General features: G+C 43.9%; 1 protein-coding gene across 2 annotated transcripts in view; it reads left to right on the top strand.

Annotated features, from left to right (window-relative positions):
* The first annotated feature begins 4,669 nt into the window (after nucleotides 1-4,669).
* The window catches only part of GABRR1 (gamma-aminobutyric acid type A receptor subunit rho1), a 42,087-nt gene continuing 22,546 nt past the window's right edge, over nucleotides 4,670-24,210 (top strand). The window contains exons 1-2 of one of the 2 annotated variants that reach the window (XM_073789424.1): nucleotides 4,670-4,792; nucleotides 12,331-12,777. In XM_073789424.1, the coding sequence (XP_073645525.1) occupies nucleotides 12,656-12,777 (122 nt within the window). In that variant the 5' untranslated portion in view covers nucleotides 4,670-4,792; nucleotides 12,331-12,655. Of the gene's footprint in view, nucleotides 4,817-12,330; nucleotides 12,778-24,210 lie in introns of both variants that reach the window. The other variant, XM_004323670.3, reaches the window with a different exon arrangement.

Raw genomic sequence — 24,210 nt, 5'->3', positions numbered from 1 at the left:
GATCTGAAATTGTTTATAATATTTTAGAATATTTTGAAATTAAACTTAGACAAAAATGTAAACAAATTTATACATTATCTTCCTTAGGAAATAAAAGCATTGGGCATTTAATAGGTTCATTTATTCATTTACTAAATATTTATTGAGCACCTACTGTTTACCAGCTAATGTTCTAAGTGATGAGCAAAACAGATATGCCTCACTGATGATTAAAATCTTAGGGATATCAACAAGGTCTGTTCAGATCACAAGATTTACACAGTTAAATAAAGTCAACTCTAGGTAACTAGAAGCTTCTTGTTAATTTAGACTTCCCACCAATCATGCAGATTTCAGTATAGATGGTGGGTAGTCTCCAGATAGCCTATTGTCATTGCTATATTAAATAACTTGAATTAAATAATCTAAGTGCTTTTAGTGGGATTGGTGGTTCAACAGGGAAGGGGCCACAGGGAAATGACAAAGAGAGTGCACATTACAGATGGGCTTTAAAAGACCTAGGGATCAAGGACTCTGACCTGAATTAAAATAGCGATGCAGAAGGGGGTGGATGCTTGCCATAAATACCACAGCCTTCTCAACATGCCTCAGATTAATGGCCTGACTGACATTTTGTCCCCTCTCTCTTTAGTCTGGATGCTCTGACCGATCTGGAATGTTTAGCTCTACATATAAAGTGGACCAAGGAGGAAAGGGGCCCAGTAAACCCCAGCAAAAGGGGTTTATAGGAATCGAAGTTGCGATTCAAGTCACTGCTACCTGATTCCTAAGATGGAAAGCAAAACTGGGCAGTTTGGCAGACTGTTGAGTGTTCCCCCCAGTTTATTCTCCTTTTTTCCCATAGCGATGGAGTTTTAGCTAGACAGAAGGTGACTCAGCTAGAGGCTGCATTTCTCAGACTCCTCACAGCTAGGAGTGGCTACGTGGCCAAGTTCTTGCCAATGGAATATGAATAAAAGTGATGAGTACAGCTCTTGTGTCACTAGCGAAATTGCTTGCCTTTCGTTTCTTCTCTTTGCCTCTCCCGGTGGCCTGGGCCACAATCTTAGAGGCAACCCAATTTTAACCATGCATCTAAGGACCACACGCTAAGAAGAAGCAACAAGACAGAAAGGCCATCATATGGAGCAGATATCCCCATCAGCCTGGACTATTTGCCTCTGAACTTTTACTTTTCTACCTTATTTGTTGATCTTTAAATGTCTTGATGACAGCAGCAGCTGAATTTGTAGGCTAGGCAATACAGTGAGTAATACACTGTTGTATCAGGGATGCTTCTGGTCATTGTTTCAACAGATTCCTTTCCTTTGTTCTTTCACTTATGCCTAATTCCTTACCTGGCAAGGTCCAGTCCAATCCATGCTGGGAAACCACATTTAGGCACTGAACTCAGAGCCAGAGAATTATTGGTGGGCATGTAGCTAGAGAATGTTCTAGAGGGAGCAACTCGAAAACAGTTAATGTGGGCCTGGGGTCATCGTCCGGGAGCAGTTGGGAGCATGGTGTCTGAAGCTGACCCTCTCAGTCAGTGAGTGCCTATGGTGTGGAGTGTTGGCTGGTTCTGAGGGCGGCAGCCAAGGGGACGCTTGCAGAGCCTAGAAGAGGCAATGAGAAAGCAAGAGAGCCCCAACTGCTGCCTGGTCCTTTCTCCACGGAAGGAGTTACTACCCTGGCTGCCTTACGTTGATGTAGGGAAGGGCATGATGATTGAGGAATAAAAAGGGAAGTGGGAAAAAGAGAAGACTGGTATACTGAGTAAAGGGAAAGGAGGGTTTGGTAAAACAAAACAAAACCAAAGAAAGAAAGAAAGAAACCAAAAAACACAGTGGTTTTTAAAATTGGTCTGGAAATCCAATACTTGGGTAAGTCAGTCTGGATCCCCAGTAAGGCTTGATTCTGCTTCCTAACTCCTCTGCCTTCCTGAATCTGGGGGTTGGCCCCAGCTGGTTCTCTCAGGCCCATGTGCTCTTGACAACTCCTCCCATGTCTGTGTCCTGCAGAGAGGGCACAGATACTCTGCAGCAGAGTCATGTGGTGTTAATGGGAAAACAATTTTTTTATTAAGAGCACTTACAAGCAGGGAAGTAGCAAAGTGCACATGGCTTTCTTATCCCCCTGAGTTGGGTTGGGCCAAGTGCACATGGCTTTCTGATCCCCCTGAGTTGGGTTGGGCATGGTTGGCCAGGGCCCTCCCAAGACAGGGCCCTTGCCCTCCGGTTCTGCCATGGGAACTTCCTGGTAGAGGAAGAAGTGGCCTTGTTGGGAAGGCTCAGCAGCTAGTATCAGTCTGTTCTCCCACAGAGCTAACCCAGACCTACTGAGCCAGCTCTCTGCTAAGCTACAGAGAAAAGGTTAAGAAATGCATGTGTGAGGCCATCCGGATTTGCTCTTTGGTTATGTCCAGGCTCCTGGCCCCTGGCGCTAGTCCAGGGTCCTCCAAATAAGAAAGAAAGACATTTTCTAATCTGAGCATCAAAAAGCCATTTAGGGACTTGCCTGGCGGTCCAGTGGTTAAGACTCTGAGCTTCCACTACAGGGGGCACGGGTTTGATTCCTGGTTGGGGAACTAAGATCCCGCAGGCCACACAGTGTGGCCAAAAAAAAAAAAAAAAAAGCCACCTAAAGTCTCCCTCAGTGCCTTTGTGGCCTGAGGTTTTTAATGTACTCAACTCCAGAATGTTACCTATTTGCTACTTTGGCTCTTCAGATCAGCAAGTCACTATCAGTTAAGTATCTAATCGTGCTTAGCTTATAAGATGTGATGGAGACATCACATATTCTGCCTTTATTTCTGTATGTTGAACTGTTTCCAACATGTGTTTATTTAAAATGCTTTAGGCTGATTTATATAAGAGGATTGAATCATGACTCATATAACTATAAAATGAGCATGTGTCAAAGATTTTGTTTAACTCATTAATTAGTGAGGGGACCAGTAGGATGTTATAACTGGTTCAAATGAGGATTTGATTTACAGAGATTTATATTTCCTAGTGGACGAAAGGAATAATTTGCATAGCTATGGACAGGAAAGATATGCATTACTATCAGTTTTCTACATGTTAATATCTACCTTTCACAGAGTTGTAAAATAGCCTGGTCAAAGACAATCAACCCTCCTACACTGTTGGTGGGAATGTAAATTGGTATAGCCACTGTGGAGAACAGTATGGAGGTTCCTTAAAAAACTAAAAATAGGGCTACTATATGATCTAGTAATCCCACTCCTGGGGATATATCTGGAGAAAACCATACTTCTAAAATATACATGCACCCCAATGTTCATTGCAGCACTATTTACAATAGCCAAGACATGGAAGCAACCTAAATGCCCATTGACAGACGAATGGATAAAGAAGATGTGGTACCTATATACAATGGAATATCACTCAGCCATAAAAAAAAGAATGAAATAATGCCATTTGCAGCAACATGGATGGACCTAGAGAATTCTACGTGAAGCCAGACAGAGAAGGACAAATATCATATGATATCACTTATATGTGGAATCTAAAAAAATGGTAAATGAACTTATTTGCAAAACAGAAATTAGACTAACAGACGTAGAAAACAAACTTATGGTTACCAAAGTGGAAAGGCAAGGTGGGCAGGGATAATAGGAGTTTGGGATTAACATATACACACTACTACACATAAAATAGATAATCAACAAGGACCTACTGTATAGCACAGGGAACTCTTACTCAATACTCTGTAATAACTTATATGGGAAAAGAATATGAAAAAGAATAGATATATGTATATGTATAGCTAAGTCACTTTGCTGTACCCCTGAAACTAACACAACATTGTAAATCAAATATACTCCAATATAAAAAATAAAGAAAAAATGAAAAAATACAATAACAGAACATATTTACCACTCTCCACATCAAAACAAAACAAAACAAAAACGAAGATAATCCAAACCACATCCCTAGAGGATCAGAAAATCCCTGGAGGGTTCACTGGACAAGACTTAGCCTTCTGTTGAAAGGACCCCCAGTAATCTCTTTTGCCCATTTCAAAGTTTGACAGCTTTTCCTGACAGTCTTCCTTCCCCTGTGATCATACATAATTTCAAAGAAAGATTATTCTTGATCAACAAGATTATTCTTTTTTTTTTTGTGGTACGCGGGCCTCTCACTGCTGTGGCCTCTCCCGTTGCGGAGCACAGGCTCCGGACGCGCAGGCTCAGCGGCCATGGCTCACGGGCCTAGCGGCAGCATGTGGCATCTTCCCGGACCGGGTCACGAACCCGTGTCCCCTGCATCTGCAGGCAGACGCTCAACCACTGTGCCACCAGGGAACCCCCATAGCAGAGTCTTTGATCAAGCATCAAAGGAAAAGAAAAACTATCTACAGTGTTAAAAAACAAAATTCAAACAAGTAAATTTTGAAGCTCTTATTGACTTTATTCAATTCATGAATCAGGCAGCGTTCAGTCTAGCAAGGAGCTAGAAAGGAGCTCCGAGGAGTGGTACAAAATAAAAGACTGTTACAGGCAGAAGGGAGTGGGAACACTAGGTAAAAAAGCAGGTTGGTTATTGCAAGATTACTTTCCTTTAGGGGACAGCAGGGGCCAACCTGGCAGATTAGCTAGCTAGCGCTTATCAAATGACACCTCATTGGCTGGTTTAAGATTCCATTTCAACTTCCGGGAAGATGGCGGAAGCGTAAACGCGGAGATCACCTTCCTCCCCCCAGATACACCAGAAATACATCTATATGTGGAACAACTCCTACAGAACACCTACTGAACGCTGGCAGAAGACCTCAGACCTCCCAAAAGGCAAGAAACCCCCCACGTACCTGGGTAGGGAAAAAGAAAAAAGAATAAACAGAGACAAAAGGATAGGGACGGGACCTGCTCCAGCGGTAGGGAGCCGTGAAGGAGGAAAGGTTTTCACACACTAGGAAGCCCCTTCACGGGCGGAGACTGCGGGTGGCGCAGGGGAAAAGCTTCGGAGCCGCGGAGGAGAGCGCAGCCAGAGGGGTGCGGAGGGCAAAGCGGCGAGATTCCCGCACAGAGGATCGGTGCCGACCGGCACTCACCAGCCCGAGAGGCTTGTCTGCTCCCCCGCCGGGGCGGGCGGGGCTGGGAGCTGAGGCTCGGGCTTCGGGCGGAGCGCAGGGAGAGGACTGGGGTTGGCGGCGTGAACACAGCCTGCAGGGGGTTAGTGCGCCACGGCTAGCCGGGAGGGAGTCCGGGGAAGAGTCTGGACCTGCCGAAGAGGCAAGAGACTTTTTCTTACCTCTTTGTTTCCTGGTGCGCGAGGAGAGGAGATTAAGGGCGCCGCTTAAAAGAGCTACAGAGACGGGCGCGAGCCGCGGCTATCAGCGCGGACCCCAGAAACGGGCATGAGACGCTAAGGCTGCTGCCGCCACCAAGAAGCCTGTGTGCAAGCACAGGTCACTATCCACACCTCTCCCGGGAGCCTGTGCAGCCCACCACTGCCAGGGTCCCGTGATCCAGGGACAACTCCCCCGGGAGAACGCACGGCGGCCTCAGGCTGGTGCAACGTCACGCCGGCCTCTGCCGCAGCAGGCTCGCCCCGCACTCCGTGCCCCTCCCTCCCCCCGGCCTGAGTGAGCCAGAGCCCCCAATCAGCGGCTCCTTTAACCCCGTCTTGTCTGAGCGAAGAACAGACGCCCTCAGGCGACCTACACGTAGAGGCGGGGCCAAATCCAAAGCTGAGCCCCTGGGAGCTGTGAGAACAAAGAAGAGAAAGGGAAATCTCTCCCAACAGCCTCAGGAGCAACGGATTAAAGCTCCACGATCAACTTGATGTACCTGCATCTGTGGAATACCTGAATAGACAACGAATCATCCCAAATTAAGGAGGTGGAATTTGAGAGCAAGAGTTATGATTTTTTCCCCTTTTCCTCTTTTTGTGAGTGTGTATCTGTATGCTTCTGTGTGAGATTTTGTCTGTATAGCTTTGCTTCCACTATTTGTCCTAGGGTTCTATCCGTCCGTTTTTTTTCTCTTAATTATTTTTTTATTTTAATAACTTTATTATATTTTATCTTACTTTATTTTATTTTACTTTATCTTTTTTTTCCTTCCTTCCCTCCTTCCTTCATTCCTTCCTCCTTCCCTCCCTCCCTGCTTTCTTTCTTTCTACTTCTACTAATTCTTTTTACTTTTTCTCCCTTTTATTCTGAGCCGTGTGGATGAAAGTCTCTTGGTGCTACAGCCAGGAGTCAGTGCTGTGCCTCTGAGGAGGGAGAGCCAACTTCAGGACACTGGTCCACAAGAGACCTCCCAGCTCCACATAATATCAAATGGCGAAAATCTCCCAGAGATCTCCATCTTAACACCAGCACCCAGCTTCACTCAACGACCAGCAAGCTACAGTACTGGACATCCTATGCCAAACAACTAGCAAGACAGGAACACAACCCCACCCATTAGCAGAGAGGCTGCCTAAAATCATAATAAGTCCACAGACACCCCAAAACACACCACCAGACGTGGACCTGCCCACCAGAAAGACAAGATCCAACCTCATCCACCAGAACACAGGCACTAGTCCCCTCCACCAGGAAGCCTACACAACCCACTGAACCAACCTCAGCCACTGGGGACAGACACCAAAAACAACGGGAACTACGAACCTGCAGCCTGCAAAAAGGAGACCCCAAACACAGTAAGATAAGCAAAATGAGAAGACAGAGAAACACACAGCAGATGAAGGAGCAAGATAAAAACCCACCAGACCTAACAAATGAAGAGGAAATAGGCAGTCTACCTGAAAAAGAATTCAGAATAATGATAGTAAAGATGATCCAAAATCTTGGAAATAGAATGGACAAAATGCAAGAAACATTTAACAAGGACCTAGAAGAACTAAAGATGAAACAAACAACGATGAACAACACAATCAATGAAATTAAAAATACTCTAGATGGGATCAATAGCAGAATAACTGAGGCAGAAGAACGGATAAGTGACCTGGAAGATAAAATAGTGGAAATAACTACTGCAGAGCAGAATAAAGAAAAAAGAATGAAAAGAACTGAGGACAGTCTCAGAGACCTCTGGGACAATATTAAACGCACCAACATTTGAATTATAGGGGTTCCAGAAGAAGAAGAGTAAAAGAAAGGGACTGAGAAAATATTTGAAGAGATTATAGTTGAAAACTTCCCCAATATGGGAAAGGAAATAGTTAATCAAGTCCAGGAAGCACAGAGAGTCCTATACAGGATAAATCCAAGGAGAAATATGCCAAGACACATATTAATCAAACTGTCAAAAATTAAATACAAAGAAAGCATATTAAAAGCAGCAAGGGAAAAACAAAAAACAACACACAAGGGAATCCCCATAAGGTTAATAGCTGATCTTTCAGCAGAAACTCTGCAAGCAGAAGGGACTGGCAGGACATATTTAAAGTGATGAAGGAGAAAAACCTGCAACCAAGATTACTCTACCCAGCAAGGATCTCATTCAGATTTAATGGAGAAATTAAAACCTTTACAGACAAGCAAAAGCTGAGAGAGTTCAGCACCACCAAATCAGCTCTACAACAACTACTAAAGGAATTTCTCTAGGCAAGAAACACAAGAGAAGGAAAAGACCTACAATAACGAACCCAAAACAATTAAGAAAATGGGAATAGGAACGTACATATCAATAATTACCTTAAATGTAAATGGACTAAATGCTCCCACCAAAAGACACAGATTGGCTGAATGGATAAAAAACAAGACCCATATATTTGCTGTCTACAAGAGACCCACTTCAGACCTAGAGACACATACAGACTGAAAGTAAGGGGATGGAAAAAGATATTTAATGCAAATGGAAAACAAAAGAAAGCTGGAGTAGCAATTCTCATATCAGACAAAATAGACTTTAAAATAAAGACTATTAGAAGAGACAAAGAAGGACACTACATAATGATCAAGGGATTGATCCAAGAAGAAGATATAACAATTGTAAATATTTATGCATCCAACATAGGAGCACCTCAATACATAAGGCAAATACTAACAGCCATAAAAGGGGAAATCGACAGTAACACATTCCTAGTAGGGGACTTTAACACCACACTTTCACCCATGGACAGATCATCCAAAATGAAAATAAATAAGGAAACACAAGCTTTAAATGATATATTAAACAAGATGGACTTAATTGATATTTATAGAACATTCCATCCAAAAACAACAGAATACACATTTTTCTCTAGTGCTCATGGAACATTTTCCAGGATAGATCATATCTTGGGTCACACAAATCAAGCCTTGGTAAATTTAAGAAAATTGAAATTGTATCAAGTATCTTTTCCGACCACAACACTATGAGACTAGATATCAATTACAGGAAAAGATCTTTAAAAAATACAAATGCATGGAGGCTAAACAATACACTACATAATAACGAAGTGATCACTGAAGAAATCAAAGAGGAAATTAAAAATACCTAGAAACAAATGACAATGGAGACACGACGACCCAAAATCTATAGGATGCAGCAAAAGCAGTTCTAAGAGGGAAGTTTATAGCAATACAATCCTACCTTATGAAACAAGAAACATCTCGAATAAATAACCTAACCTTGCACCTAAAGCAATTACAGAAAGAAGAACAAAAAAACCCCAAAGTTAGCAGAAGGAAAGAAATCATAAAAATCAGATCAGAAATAAATGAAAAAGAAATGAAGGAAATGATAGCAAAGATCAATAAAACTAAAAGCTGGTTCTTTGAGAAGATAAACAAAATTGATAAACCATTAGCCAGACTCATCAAGAAAAAAAAAGGAGAAGACTCAAATCAATAGAATTAGAAATGAAAAAGGAGAAGTAACAACTAACACTGCAGAAATAAAAAAGATCATGAGAGATTACTACAAGCAACTCTATGCCAATAAAATGGACAACCTGGAAGAAATGGACAAATTCTTAGAAATGCACAACCTGCAAAGGCTGAATCAGGAAGAAATAGAAAATATGAACAGCCCGATCACAAGCACTGAAATTGAAACTGTGATTAAAAATCTTCCAACAAACAAAAGCCCAGGACCAGATGGTTTCACAGGCGAATTCTATCAAACATTTAGAGAAGAGCTAACACCTATCCTTCTCAAACTCTTCCAAAATATAGCAGAGGGAGGAACACTCCCCAACTCATTCTACAAGGCCACCATCACCCTGATACCAAAATCAGACAAGGATGTCACAAAGAAAGAAAACTACAGGCCAATATCACTGATGAACATAGATGCAAAAATGCTCAACAAAATAGTAGCAAACAGAATCCAACAGCACATTAAAAGGATCATACATCATGATCAAGTGGGGTTTATTCCAGGAATGCAAGGATTCTTCAATATATGCAAATCAATCAACATGATACACCATATTAACAAATTGAAGGAGAAAAACCATGTGATCATGTCAATAGATGCAGAGAAAGCTTTCAACAAAATTCAACACCCGTTTATGATAAAAACCCTGCAGAAAGTAGGCATAGAGGGAACTTTCCTCAACATAATAAAGGCCATATAAGACAAACCCACAGCCAGCATCGTCCTCAATGGTGAAAAACTGAAAGCATTTCCACTAATATCAAGAAGAAGACAAGGTTGCCCACTCTCACCACTCTTATTCAACATAGTTTGGGAAGTTTTAGCCTCAGCAATCAGAGAAGAAAAGGAAATAAAAGGAATCCAAATCAGTAAAGAAGAGGTAAAGCTGTCACTGTTTGCAGATGACATGATACCATACATAGAGAATCCTAAAGATACTACCAGAAAACTACTAGAGGTAATCAATGAATTTGGTAAAGTAGCAGGATACAAAATTAATGCACAGAAATCTCTGGCATTCCTATACACTGATGATGAAAAATCTGAAAGTGAAATCAAGAAAATACTCCCATTGCAACCAAAAGAATAAAATATCTAGGAATAAACCTACCTAAGGAGACAAAAGACCTGTATGCAGAAAATTATAAGACACTGATGAAAGAAATTAAAAATGATACAGGTAGATGGAGAGATATACCATGTTTTTGGATTGGAAGAATCAACATTGTGAAAATGACTCTACTACCCAAAGCAATCTACAGATTCCATGCAATCCCTATCAAACTACCACTGGCATTTTTCACAGAACTAGAACAAAAAATCTCATAATTTGTATGGAAACACAAAAGACCCTGAATCGCCAAAGCAATCTTGAGAACGAAAAACGGAGCTGGAGGAATCAGGCTCCCTGACTTCATACTGTACTACAAAGCTACAGTAATCAAGACAGTACAGTACTGGCACAAAAACAGAAAGATAGATCAATCAACAGGATAGAAAGCCCAGAGATAAACCCACGCACCTATGGTCATCTTATCTTTGATAAAGGAGGCAGAAATGTACAGTGGAGAATGGACAGCCTCTTCAATAAGTGGTGCTGGGAAAACTGGACAAGTACACGTAAAAGTATGAGATTAGATCACTCCCTAACACCATACACAAAAATAAGCTCAAAATGGATTAAAGACCTAAATGTAAGGCCAGAAACTATCAAACTCTTAGAGGAAAACGTAGGCAGGACACTCTATGACATAAATCACAGCAAGATCCTTTTTGACCCACTTCCTAGAGAAATGGAAATAAAAACAAAAATAAACAAATGGGGCCTAATGAAACTTCAAAGCTTTTGCACAGCAAAGGAAACCATAAACAAGACCAAAAGACAACCCTCAGAATGGGAGAAAGTATTTTCACATGAAGCAACGGACAAAGGATTAATCTCCAAAATTTACAAGCAGCTTATGCAGCTCAATAACAAAAAAAACAAACGACCCAATCCAAAAATGAGCAGAAGACCTAAATAGACATTTCTCCAAAGAAGATATACAGACTGCCAACAAACACATGCAAGAATGCTCAACATCATTAATCAGTAGAGAAATGCAACTCAAAACTACAATGAGATATCATCTCACACCAGTCAGAATGGCCATCATCAAAAAATCTAGAAACAATAAATGCTGGAGAGGGTGTGGAGAAAAGGGAACACTCTTGCACTGCTGGTGGGAATGTGAATTGGTACAGCCACTATGGAGAACAGTATGGAGGTTCCTTAAAAAATTAAAAATAGAACTACCATATGACCCAGCAATCCCACTACTGGGCATATACCCTGAGAAAACCATAATTCAAAAAGAGTCATGTACCAAAATGTTCATTGCAGCTCTATTTACAATAGCCCGGAGATGGAAACAACCTAAGTGTCCATCATCGGATGAATGGATAAAGAAGATGTGGCACATATATACAATGGAATATTACTCAGCCATAAAAAGAAACAAAATTGAGCTATTTGTAATGAGGTGGATAGACCTAGAGTCTGTCATACAGAGTGAAGTAAGTCAGAAAGAGAGAGACAAATACTGTATGCTAACACATATATATGGAATTAAAAAAAAAAAAAAGTCATGAAGAACCTAGGGGTAAAACAGGAATAAAGACACAGACCTACTAGAGAATGGACTTGAGGACACGGGGAGGAGAAAGGGTAAGCTGTGAGAAAGCGAGAGAGAGGCATGGACATATATACACTACCAAGCATAAGGTAGGTAGCTAGTGGGAAGCAGCCGCATAGCACAGGGAGATCAGCTTGGTGCTTTGTGACCGCCTGGAGGGGAGGGATAGGGAGGGTGGGAGGGAGGGAGACGCAAGAGGGAAGAGATATGGGAACATATGTATATATATAACGGATTCCTTTTGTTGTAAAGCGGAAACTAACACCATTGTAAAGCAATTATACTCCAATAAAGATGTTAAAAAAAAAAAGATTCCATTTCTGGGAGAGCTAAAACGAATGAAGTTGTCTCCTTTTGGTGTGTGGAGCTTAGCATAAGCAACTCCATTTTGGGCCTCTGTCTTGTTTTTAACAATAGATAACTCAGACTTAATTGCTATTGTTAATTTATTACTGATATTTTCCAAGTGTGAAAAGTCTGATGAGGTTCACAGTATGAATAGTACTACTGATAAGAGAATTTCACTCTTACTGTGCAAAAAACAAAGACCAAAAAAAAAAGCCTCCTTCCCCCTAGCCCTCCCAACCGCAGCCAGATAGATAACGGCACAGGTACAGAGCCCTGAGTTTCCACAGATTCAACCACAGGAAGGAGTGAGGGTGGGGAACCATCCAAATCCAGCCCTCAGCTAAAGCAAATAATAATGGCGAAAAGCTTTAAATAGATCCAGGGAGGAGCTCATTTTCGGGGCATAAGAAGCAGTGCAGCACCTCAGGTATGCCTTGTTTCAGAAATTGCTTTGGTTTGTTTTTACTTCCTTCTATTCTGTTGGAACAGAAAATACAGACCTTTTACGAACGTATTCACCACGTCTGACGATGAACTCATTTAGACCAGCCAAAATAATTGTCCGACAGGGACACAGGACTTCAACCTCAGTTCAGAAAATCCCTGACATCTGACGTAGGAGGATTTATAGGTTTAGTGGAAATTGCTTTTTCTCCTGCCCTCCAGATTACAGACTGTGGGTTGATTTTTTTTTTTTTTGCATGAGTAAACATCTTTCTAATAATGAACAGAACAATAATGTGTTAAGAGAGAAAAAGAACATCCTTTTCCTTTTTTGCTGTTTCTTGAGAGAACTGTTTGGATTTGGAAACGCATGCTGGCTGTCCAGAACATGAAAGTTGGCCTTTTCCTTTTGTGGTGGCCATGGGCTTTGGCTACTGAAAGCAGAGTGCACTGGCGAAAAAGAGACGTACAGGAGATGTCGAAGAAAGGCAGGTGAGTGGACTTCCCCTGATTGAGAATTTAGGGGAAGAGGGTATGTAAAGCAAGCTTCTGGTTTTGTTGTGGAATCGTTTACAATATATGGTGTTTCCCGTGGATGCCTTTTGCCTTTTTACTCCTTTTCCCTTTGTTTTCCTGCTTCCACCTACTCCCCCATTTAGGAAGTTAGAATTATGTTTTCTTTTTAAATGATGCTAGATTTGATACAGTGCTATCATTGCATATTCTTCAATCTCTTAGGAATTGTCCTGGGTAAAAGTAGATACTGGATAAAAGAATATATGCACATTAAAAAAAAATAAGGGCAGTTATTTGATGTGTGCATCCTAGGTTGGAGCAAATCTGGGAATTCTCAAATAACCCATGGGACCTCTAATTAGTGAGAATGATTCTGTGAGTTCTAATTATTTCTGCTAGATGTGTAAGTCCCTTTTAACATCTTTTAAAAGAAAAGAAAGCAGCTGTCTTCAAGCTGTGTGGCTAGGAGGATCGTTAGGTTGTCCCCGCCAGTAGTAAATCGGGAGGAGGCAGGGATGGACCTGCCTGAGGACCAGCCGCTGCTGGTTACCAGCACGGTACACGTCACCCTGGCCATACCAGCCTGCGGAGGGAGCTTGGACAGAGCCAGACCGATCCTTCAGCATTGGTCTCACCTGGGCAGCTCTGTGACAGAGCTGGTAATGGAATACCTGCATACCTGCTTGTCCGATATGCATGAATAAAATAGTACATTTGGAGATCCCCCAATCCAACTCTCTCTCTTTCACTGAGGAAGAGATGGAGGCAGGAAGGGCACTGATTCTTGGTTCTTTATCAGCCTGAGTCCAAATTGAGCTTCAGCTTTCTTCATCTCTGAACGTAACATGAATAGAGGTCATAAAAAAGCAATTAGTATGGAAGGAAGTCCAGCTTTCTGGAGTTTGGGGCTAGTGGTTGGGCTGGGTGTCTTGTTCCTCAGTGCCCAGCTCTGTGTTTGAGAGAGCCCTCCACACATGGGATCCGGAACAGCCAGGTCTGGCTCACAGCGCTTGTTTCAAGCTGTTTTAGCAACATCACAAAGCTAGGAGCTGAAATATCCAGTGGTCATGGTGAGCCCGGGACACAGACAGAAACCGCTGTGCACAAGCCATATGTCCTGTTACAGTCAAGAGTCAGAAGCTGCTGGGCAAACGGTGGAATCAGTGGAGCGGTGCTGCCACAGAGATGCTCTGAACCAAATGTGCTCTCGAGGATTAAAAACAGCGACAGCAACAAATCCTATGGGTTGTCGCCAAAAACTTCTCAGCCTCTCTCCCAAGCCAGAGCTAGAGGGGGAGCTATTAGTAAATACCATTGAGGAAGAGAAGTCTAGAGAGTGAAATAGATTTTCTTTTAAAAATTACTTAAAAGAACTTTCACTTTTTTTAAATTATGAAAGCCATATATGACCATTACTTTAAAAACCATAGGAACAAAAATTTTTTCAACACACAGAAATCACCCATAATCCCCAAACCTAGAAGTAAGCTTGTTAACATTTTTGTGTATTTTCTTCCAGTCTTTTTTTTCTCTAAGCATATATTGAGTATTTACTAGCCTGGGATTATTCTATGCATATAATTTTGTAACCTCATTGTATTTAATACAATGATTTTGTTTACTTATTTGAAGTCTATAGAATTATCGTTTGAATGCCCACACTATAATGCATAATAGTGTATAATTACCACCATTTAAGCATCTTCCTCTATTTGTGGACATTTAATTGCTTCCTCTTTGTTATTATAAATATTCTGTATGGATATCTTTGCACATAGGGTAGTTGCTTACATACACGATTATTTAATTAGGATAGACTCCTGGAAGTGTACTGGGTCAAATGGCAGAAGAACATTTAAAGCTCCAATATAACTGGCAGAATTGCTTTCCAGAATGGTGAACCCAGCCAGGTTTTTGTTTTTATGTAGCCTTGACTTTTAAAGGCTCACTTTAAAGGCTCACTTAATTTCAGCCAGACTCTAAACTCATAAGCTGCTGGTAATTTGTATCCAGGCTTCGTTTCATGGGTCATAATAATAACATAGGAAGCAAGGTGAACTCATGCACACAATGGGGGTGAGGCAAGTAAGGTGGCTACGATGCAAACTTAAAGGAGGCCCTTGCACGACCTGAGAGGGAGTGCCTCCTTACGTTTTGTGCCTTACTTGACTCTCGGTAAAGATCAGAATGCCAGGGCAGTGTTTCTAGAATAAATCAATACTTATGGTCTCTCCCTCCTCCCTGGAAGAATGAAGATCTAGGGACTTCCCTGGCGGTCCAGTGGTTAAGACTCTGTGCTCCCAATGTAGGGGGGCATGGGTTTGATCCCTGGTTGGGGACCTAAGATCCTGCAGGCCACACTGTGTGGCCAGAAAAAGAAAAAGAATAAAGATCTAGCCTATCTATACCACAGGCCCCTGGACAAATGCTGGCTCAAGCTCTAGGAGGGTAAACTGATAACATCAGAAACAAAGTACCGTTATCATACTGCTTTGTCTTGCTAAAGAATTCAAATTTACTCTGAAGGTAGAGAGGATCTAATAGTTTCAGCTGATTTCCATTTTGGAGAGATGACACTGGTGGCAGGATGGCAGGAGGTTGGGAAAAGTGCTACAGGGGGGACAGAGAAAGTCATCCAGTGTGTCTGCTTTAGACCAGATGAGAGATGGTGAGAGCCGGAACCAGGATATGAGTAGGATGAAATGAACAGGGATGGGGAAGATGGATGAGAGCTTTAAGGAGGTAGAATTGTCAGAATTAGACTGGGTGAAAGTCTAGCAGGTATTGGGATGGTATAACTGGGTAGAGGGTGGTACCAGGGAAGGGAGAGCAGGAAGAGAAGCACGTTTGGGGGAAAAGATGATGATTTTAGTATGAGCATGTGGACCTGGATGTGCCTGCAAGATACCAGGAGATGGTTGTCCAGTTGACAGGAAGGCCTACAGGTCCGCAGCTCGGGAGGGAATTCGGGCCTGGAGACGTAGTTGTAAAGAGAGTCCTCCTAGGGCTTCCCTGGTGGTGCAGTGGTTGAGAGTCCACCTTCCAATGCAGGGGATACGGGTTCGTGCCCCGGTCCGGGAGGATCCCACATGCCGCGGAGCGGCTGGGCCCGTGAGCCATGGCCACTGAGCCTGCGCGTCCGGAGCCTGTGCTCCGCAACGGGAGAGGCCCCAACAGTGAGAGGCCTGCGTACCGCAAAAAAAAAAAAAAAAAAAGTCCTCCTAGGTGGTGGTGGATGAGGTGACCCAAAGACAGTGTGTAGCGTAAAATAAGAGCAGGACAAAGGACAGAGCCTTGGGGACAGACAACATTTAAGGAGAGGTTGGAGGAAGAGGACTCGGTGAAGGAAGCTGAAAACGAGGGACCAGAGAAGTAGATGTAGCGCTGGAATCGAGAGGCATCAAGAGGCGAAGGGAGCACCTTTGGGACAGTTATCAGTTGCTTGTTACGGGGCAGGCGCTGCCCTGGGCAACGGGTGCCTCGCCAATGACTGAATCAGATACAGTCTCTGCCTGCAAGAGGCTGACAGACCAGAGAAGTGTTCCAGTGCTGTGTCAAGGGTTTCCAGAAGGAGGGAGCGATCAACAGGGTCAGATCCCACCAGAGTAAAAATCAGTTAGGCAGAGGGCCAAGATGTGAGTGGGCCAAGAGATACGGTATGAAGAGCCATTAACAACCTCAGCAAGAAGAGACGGGTGGTGGTGTGTTAAGAAGAGAAAACGGAGCGAATGTGGTTCACTCTTAACAAGACACCTGGCTGTGAACTGGGAGACTGAGACTAGAGAAGGTGAGAGGGAGAGACAGGCAAGAGCTTCCAGGCAAGGGGAGACGAGCGGGTTCAGGTGATGAAGGGCAGAGGCCGGGAGGGAGGCAGTGATCACGCACGAGGCACTGCTGTCACATCCTGTCCTGCCAAAGCGCAAGCCTCTGGCTTATGGACAGCATCTCTCTGATTGCCCTAAACACCGTGGAATGTGATTTCCTCTTAAGTTACTAGTGTTCTCTCTGCATCTCATCCCTTCATTCTCCAGAGAGTTTGCTGGAACTTTGAGTCTCCACTTTGTGCTTCTCTCTCATCTGGTATGAGCTGCCCCTCATACTGATGGCTTCCTGAGCCTCTGCTGGGCTGCTCCCATGCTTATGACACCCGTCTCTTCCCACTTCCTCTGGCTCAAGTCTTTTCCTCCTCTAATATTTAGCACAGATGTCACCTTCTCTGAGGAGCCTTCCTTGGCCCTCCCCTACCCCTGCTTCTCAAGTCTCAGGTAACTTTCTTCGGAAATTCCACGGCCCCTGATCGGTCCTATCTCAGAGGAATAATCATTCAGCATTATCACTTTTCTTCATCTGTCTCAGCTTCTAGACTGTGAGCCCCTTGCGGGCTGTCTGCTCAGGCAGCCATAACCAAACACCACAGCCTGGGTGGCTTAAACAAGAGACATTTATTTTCTCATAGTCCTGGAGGCTAGAAGGCCATGACCAAGGTGCTGGCAAATTCGATTTCTGGTAGGGATTCTCTTCCTGCCTTGTAGATGCCACCTTCTCACATGGCCTTTCCTTTGTGCTCGTCAATGCGGAGTGGGGTAGTGGGGGAGGATCCAGGTGTCTTTTCCTCTCCTTATGAGGACACCAGTCCTACTGGGTCTGGGGCCCACCCTCATGATCTCATTTAACCTTAAGTACCTCCCTAAAGGCCCTATCTCCAAATACAGTCACACAAAGAGTTAGGGGACTATATGAATTGGGGAGGGGCACAATTCAGTTCAGAACAAGGGCTCAACCAGCACATTTATTCTTGTCTCCCCAGGTTCAAGTACAATATCTGGTAGATAGTAGATGCTCAAGAAATGTTGGGCATGAATAAATGAGTGACTCCTAACCCTTGCTATTCCTGTACTTCACTCACTCATTCCTTCAGTCATTCATTCATTCAACAAATATGTGTTGACCACACTGCCCCAGGCACTGGAGGCAACGGAGAGGAACGTGGACCTCACTCCTTCCCGTGTCGTGCTGACAGTTTAGTGGGGGTGACAGACCTTAATCCAATAATTTTTACAGAATGTCAGAATATCAAAGACTTTAGAAAGCCCCTCCTTTTAAAGATGAGGAGAGAAAGGCCCAGAAAGGTATGGAACTCATGCCACCCCGCGTACCCTCAGAGTTCCGCGTCCCCTGTTTCTCTACTTCCTGTGCCCTACTATGACCACCATAAAATGAGAACAGGAAGTTCTATTCATGGATGTGAAAGTCAGGTTGAACCATATGAGAATGTTTTGATACTTCAAAAACAGTGGAATATCAGCCATTTCCCGTGGTTCTAGCTAACATTTTCTTGTTTAATTCTTACAGTGACCCCCTAAGGTTAGTATTATTCCCCCATTTTACGGGAAACTGGGAAACAGAAAGATCAAGGAACCCACCCAAGGTTAACAGCTAGTTGGTGGCCACCCTAGGATTCAAACTGAAGTCTGAATGGTGCCAAATCAGTGACCCTTCCAATACCACGAGCAGCCTCGTTAAAGAAATCTAACTTCCAACAAGTGATTGTAACTTGTGATTTCTGTGACATTGGGATCTGTGACCCCCTGTTCTAGGCCTGGTCTCCTCCCCATTCCTTGGGTGAGAGGGCGGGAGGTCACTAGGCTGAGAAGTCACCCAGCAACTTCTCATTCCCAAACGCATCACAGGCTCCTTGATGTACATACGCTTTGTTTTGTTTTGTTTAACAGCTGGTGTATTTAATTAGTGATGGGAATTCCACTCATAAGACATTTATTGCAAGTCTAAAATGTTCAAAGCCATATAGGTACATTGTGAATAGGATATGATCACTAAACAAAGGTTGCTCATAAAGCAGGTGGTGTTGGTATTAGGGACAGATATTGATCTACAAGTTAGAAAGTAGAATGTTCTATAACGTATGGGAAAAATACAACCTGAGAATTCTGATAAAGAGAATAGGTGGGGAAAATTCAGAGCTTTAAACTAAAAAAAAAAAAAAAAAAAAAAGTAATGCAGTGTCTTCGAATGGGAAGGCATAGAGAATTTATGTTCAGACATACGAACAAGGAAAAAGGGATGATCTAGGTCGAGATTTTACCTGAAAAGCAGGTGGACAAACATGCTCCTACTGTGCCCTCTTGTCCCCCTGGGAGGGCCACAGCAGGCCAGGTCTGCGAGTTGAGGACCCATCAGCTTGGTGGGAACCTGGGTCTGTCATGGTGGCGAGAAGAAGGCTTGATCAGAGGAACCCAAGATAACACAGAAGCCACATCCAAGCTGGGCTGGTCCCACCCACACCAGACACAGCCTTCTGGGTCCAGGTGACTCAGGTCTGCCACGGGTATGCAGACTTCAGGTGTCAAGGAGTATTCACACTCTGGATTAGTCAGGGTTCTCCAGAGAAGTAGAACCAATAGGATATATATAATACCTATTTCTCTCTCTCTCTCTCTCTCTCTATCTTACCCACACATATGTGTATTGTGTAACATATATATAGTGTAATATGTGTGTGTGTGTGTGTGTGTGTGTGTGTGTGTGTGGTGTGTGTATGGAGAGATAGGGGGAGGAGGATTTATTTAAAGAATTGGTTCACATGATTGTGTGGGCCACCAAGTCTGAAATTTATGGGGCAGGCAGGCTGGAAATTCCAGAGGGAATTGATGTTACAGCTCTAATCTGAAGGTAGTCTGGGCTTCCCTGGTGGCGCAGTGGTTGAGAGTCCGCCTGCCACTGCAGGGGACATGGGTTCGTGCCCCGGTCCGGGAAAATCCCACATGCCGCGGAGCGGCTGGGACTGTGAGCCATGGCCGCTGAGCCTGCGCGTCCGGAGCCTGTGCTCCGCAACGGGAGAGGCCACAGCAGTGAGAGGCCCGTGTACCGCAAAAAAAAAAAAAAAAAAAAATTAAGGTAGTCTGCAGGGAGAATTCCCTCTTCCTCAGAGGACCTTAGGAGAAAAGACTGAGTTGATTAGGTGAGACCTACCCACATTACGAAGGGTAGTCTGCTTTATTTAAAGGCTACTGATTTAAATGTTAATTACATCTTAAGAATAGCTTCACAGCAACATCTAGGCTGGCATTTAACTAAAAACTGGTACCATAGCTTAACCAAGTTGACACCGAAAATTACCTATCACACCTTCTTAGAGGCAGTGGTTTGAAAAAGAGATTGTTGGTTACCCCAAAATCCACTTAGTGAGGAATCAAAGGAAATAAACTATTTATACTTGAGGGAAAATACACAATACTGACTCATGATGTGGACGAATGCACAGCCTCTATAGCAATTCAAGAAGTGCAATGTAAATAACATTATGATAACATAAATAAATACAATAAATACAAATTAAATGCACACACACACCCCCCGTGCTGGCGGGTCCAGGGGAACACAAAACCGTCTTTGTGGGGCCCTGACAGTGGACTGACCCTTTCCACATCACCATCTGCCAACAGGACTAGAGCTGTAAAGTACGTCTGAGGGATGATGCTTCTGGAACAGACTTGAAAGGTCTCAAAGCTGCCCTGTGGCCCAATCCCTTATTTCATGGCAGAGGAAACAGACTTGGAGAGAGGAGGAACGTGCCGTGTTCCCTCATCAGTCAGAAAAGCCGGGGCTCCCGGCAGTGTGCCAGCCCCCTAACTGCCCAGTGCCCTCCGTGCCACGACAGGTCACTGCCTCAAAGACCTGTGCAGAAGAGCAGGGTGTGCAAACGTCACAGCAGCGTCACTTGGGTGGAAAACCAAGACACTAGCCCATGTTCAACCCTAGCTCAGTGGCAGAGGGAGCGCAGCTGGTCTGGCATGGGTCTCCTCTCCCTTCTGCTGTCCAACCAGCTTGGCCACAACGAGCAAGTCCCATCTCATGGCCTTTGTCCCTGCTGTGCCTCTGCCTGGACCACTCTTTTCCAGAATCGGCAGGTCGTTCTCTCACCTCCCTCAGGCCTCTGCTAGGTTGTCACCCTCTCAGGGATGTGTTCCCTGGCCACCGATATAAAACAACCCCCCCAGCGGCCCACTCCCTAACCCCTAACCCTGCTTACCATCACAGCCCCGAATTTTGTTCCCATAAGGTAAGATGGAGCCCTGGATGTGTGTCCGTGAGGATTTCCTTCGAAGTCTTGGCTTGGGCACGAACAGTTACGGGCAACCCCAAGAATCCGTCACCAAAGCTCCCAAGCCAGAGGGACCAAGTCAGGCTCAAACTGAAAGAGTGCCTGGCTTTGGGACCTGCCACTGCCACGTTCTCACACCGTGACTTTGGACAAGTTGCTGGATATCTTCAAGTCTGCCCCTTCCATAGAGCGGAGTCAATTATGTCTGTCACCTCAGGGTTACTGTAAGGATCGTGTGGACCAATGCATGTCAGAGAACTTTGACTGTAAAGCTCGAAAGCCCATAAAGATGCTGGGCCTCATTTATGCAGTCCTATGGCGGACACAGACCAGAAAGGCCAGTGTAGACCCTCATCCACCAGGAGCCCCGTACAGGTGCCTTTGCTTTGAGGACAGTTGTACTCCACACATCACCCAGTGATACTCCCTGATTTGCCAACATGGGGGTCCTGCCCAGGGGAAGGAGACCACTTCAGGGTGTCTTGCCCTGTCTGAACTCACACTGAACTCATATGCTATTGACATGATGGGACCCAATAACGTTCCTAAGTCGTCTGTGTAATCAAAGTTCTAGAACATGGCCAGGAATCAACCTGGAGCTTAACCTCAGCAGTTGCCACGATACTCTTTTTTTCTTCTTTGTGAATCTCAAGAAAGCGGCTTTCCGTCTCCAGTTTTCTGGCTTCTCACCTAGTTTCCAGGTTTTCTCTGCTGCAGGATCCTTAAGTTTCTTGAGCTGTAATTCATCTGGGTCTGTAGGCTTGAGTTCCGTTTAAAAAGCTAGAGCAGTTGTTCTCTATGTTGGCTGAGGAGGTCTGCAAGCTGTTGATCACTGGGTCCCACCCTTGGTCTGCGGTGTGGCCTGGGAGTTTTTAAGTCTCTCAAGTGAACCCAATGTGTGATCAAGGCTGAGAAACACTAAGTGAGATTATCTCAGGTTATCATTTTCACCACGCTGGTCAGCCGCTAATTCTTTTCACTCTTCCCTTCCCAATTTGAAGACCATTCTCTTTGATGGAGAGTAGCAAAGTAAAATTGGATTCTGTTAGCAGAATTACTGTCTTATTGTAATTGTTCACATTGCTCCATCTTTTCCAAGCAGTACTTCCTTCTACTGACTGTCCTGGTTCAGAATCCAACTTTAAAGAATTCTGCTTGTCTTTAGCACCTTTTTTGAGCCTTGCCTCGTTTACACCTTGGTCTTCTTGCCATATTGCTTATGGACCCATTCATCTCTTTGGAATGCACCTGTGGGTTTGTGTTTCTCCTTCCATATTTTGTATATATCTTAGTAAAGTCTGAGCTCTGCAAACCATTAGGAGCTGGGGCCACAGAGATGTATGAGATAGAGTCCCTCCGACATAGAGTGCACAGGGAAGTGGTGGGCTGATCAGAAAGCCCCCGCTGTGCAGGATGGAGCACATTCTGATGAAGGTATTGACTTCAGTGGGAAGGAGGGAAGCCCAGGAATTCTTCCCGGAGGAGGTGATATTGATCTGGGTGTGCAAGGCATCGTCTGGGTAAGAAAGTGTACGAAGACTAGTGGAAAGGACCTTCCAGATGGATGGGACAGCAGGAGCAAAGGCATGGGGCATGGGGGGTATAACTGGCAACTGCAAGAAGAGGGGGGCAGAGAGGGAGCTGCAGCTGGGGAGGTGGGCAGGAGGCTTATTGTAGGCCTTGTATGCCTAAGTTGTATTGATTTCACTTTGAGGGTGAAGGGTTTTAAGAGGGGAAGTGGCATGATTGTGATTCCCATACCATGCTGTTGGTGTGATGGTGGATTAGAGTAGGGTGAGACCAGAGGCGAGGAAGTCTTCTCCCTCCCATGGGAGAGATGATGGGCAGAGGGGGTGGGAAAGGAGAGGCCAGGATATGGAGAGAGGCCATGAGGGGGAAGCTCATCCAGGACTGGCTGAGCGCCTGGGGTGGGCGAGGCTGGCCGAGCCGGGAGGGCAGCCCTATGAACAGATACACCTCCAAGCAGTGCAGCTAGGGCTGCACATGCCCCACTGCTCTCCATGGCCCTGGATGGGGGTGTGAAGGAGGATGACATCCAGGTGATTTGGACCCACATTCAGGGTTTCTCTCCTTGGCTATTCATATGCCAAGAAAGCAAGAACATTTCATGAGCAGGTTCTTTCTTTCTTCTTTTTTTTTGTTTGGATTTTTAAAAAAATTGAAGTGTAGTTGAGGTACAATATTACATAAGTTACAAGTGTACAGTATAGTGGTTCACAATTTTTAAAGGTTATACCCAATTTATAGTTATTATAAAATATTGGCTATAGTCCCTGTGTTATACAATATATCCTTGTAGCTTATTTATTTTATACGTAGTAGTTTGTACATCTTAATCCCCTACCCCTATCTTTCCCCTCCTCCCTTCCCTCTCCCCTCTGGTAACCACTAATTTGTTCTCTATATCTGTGAGTCTGTTTCTTTTTTGTTATATTTAGTAGTTTGTTTTATTTTTTAGATTCCACATATAAGTGATATACAGTATTTTTCTTTCTCTGTCTGACTTATTTTACTAAGTATAATGCCCTCCAAGTCCATCCATGTCACTGCAAATGGCCTTATTTCATTCTTTCTTTATGGCTGAGTAATATTCTGTTGTATATATAGACCACATCTTCTTTACCCATTCATCTGTTGATAGACACTTAGGTTGCTTCCATATCTTGGCAACTGTAAATAATGCTGCTATGAACAATGGGGTGCATGTATCTTTTTGAATTAATGTTTTTTGTTTTTTTGGATATATGCCCAGGGGTGGAATTGCTGGGTCATATGGTTCATTAGCTAGCTCTTGCTTTCTTGTCAAAATTAAGTTCTCTACCTTCAGAGGTGAAATAATCAGCAAAGTGAAGTATAACTTATCAAGTGCTCTGCTATTGGCTGAATGAGACTTCCGGCAGATCCCTTGTTTCTCACACTCCCCCATCCCTGTTTTATCTAACCTCTGGGAGATGTTCTGAGAAAACATCATCCACTTACAAACTGATGAGGACAGCACAGCAAGGAAACATCAAGAAGAAGAACCATAGGTCAGAACTTTTCCTTTTCTCCAAGAGGATAGAAAAAACATATCAATAGATGTTCAAAAAACGTACACCCGCTGTTCATTCTAAAAAGCTGTCTCAAATGTCATCCTGTATCATCATAACTTGGGACATGTCAATTCCTTCTTCATAACTTTCCAGGGACTCATTCAATAAATGCACTCGTTTCATCAGTGAGTGGCCACCAGTTTTCTGCAAGGTCCATGCTGGCTTCTCTGTGAG

The sequence above is a fragment of the Tursiops truncatus genome, chromosome 12, assembly GCF_011762595.2.
Source record: "Tursiops truncatus isolate mTurTru1 chromosome 12, mTurTru1.mat.Y, whole genome shotgun sequence".
Classification (NCBI taxonomy): Eukaryota; Metazoa; Chordata; class Mammalia; order Artiodactyla; family Delphinidae; genus Tursiops; species Tursiops truncatus.
This window is presented reverse-complemented; position numbering and strand designations above follow the sequence as displayed.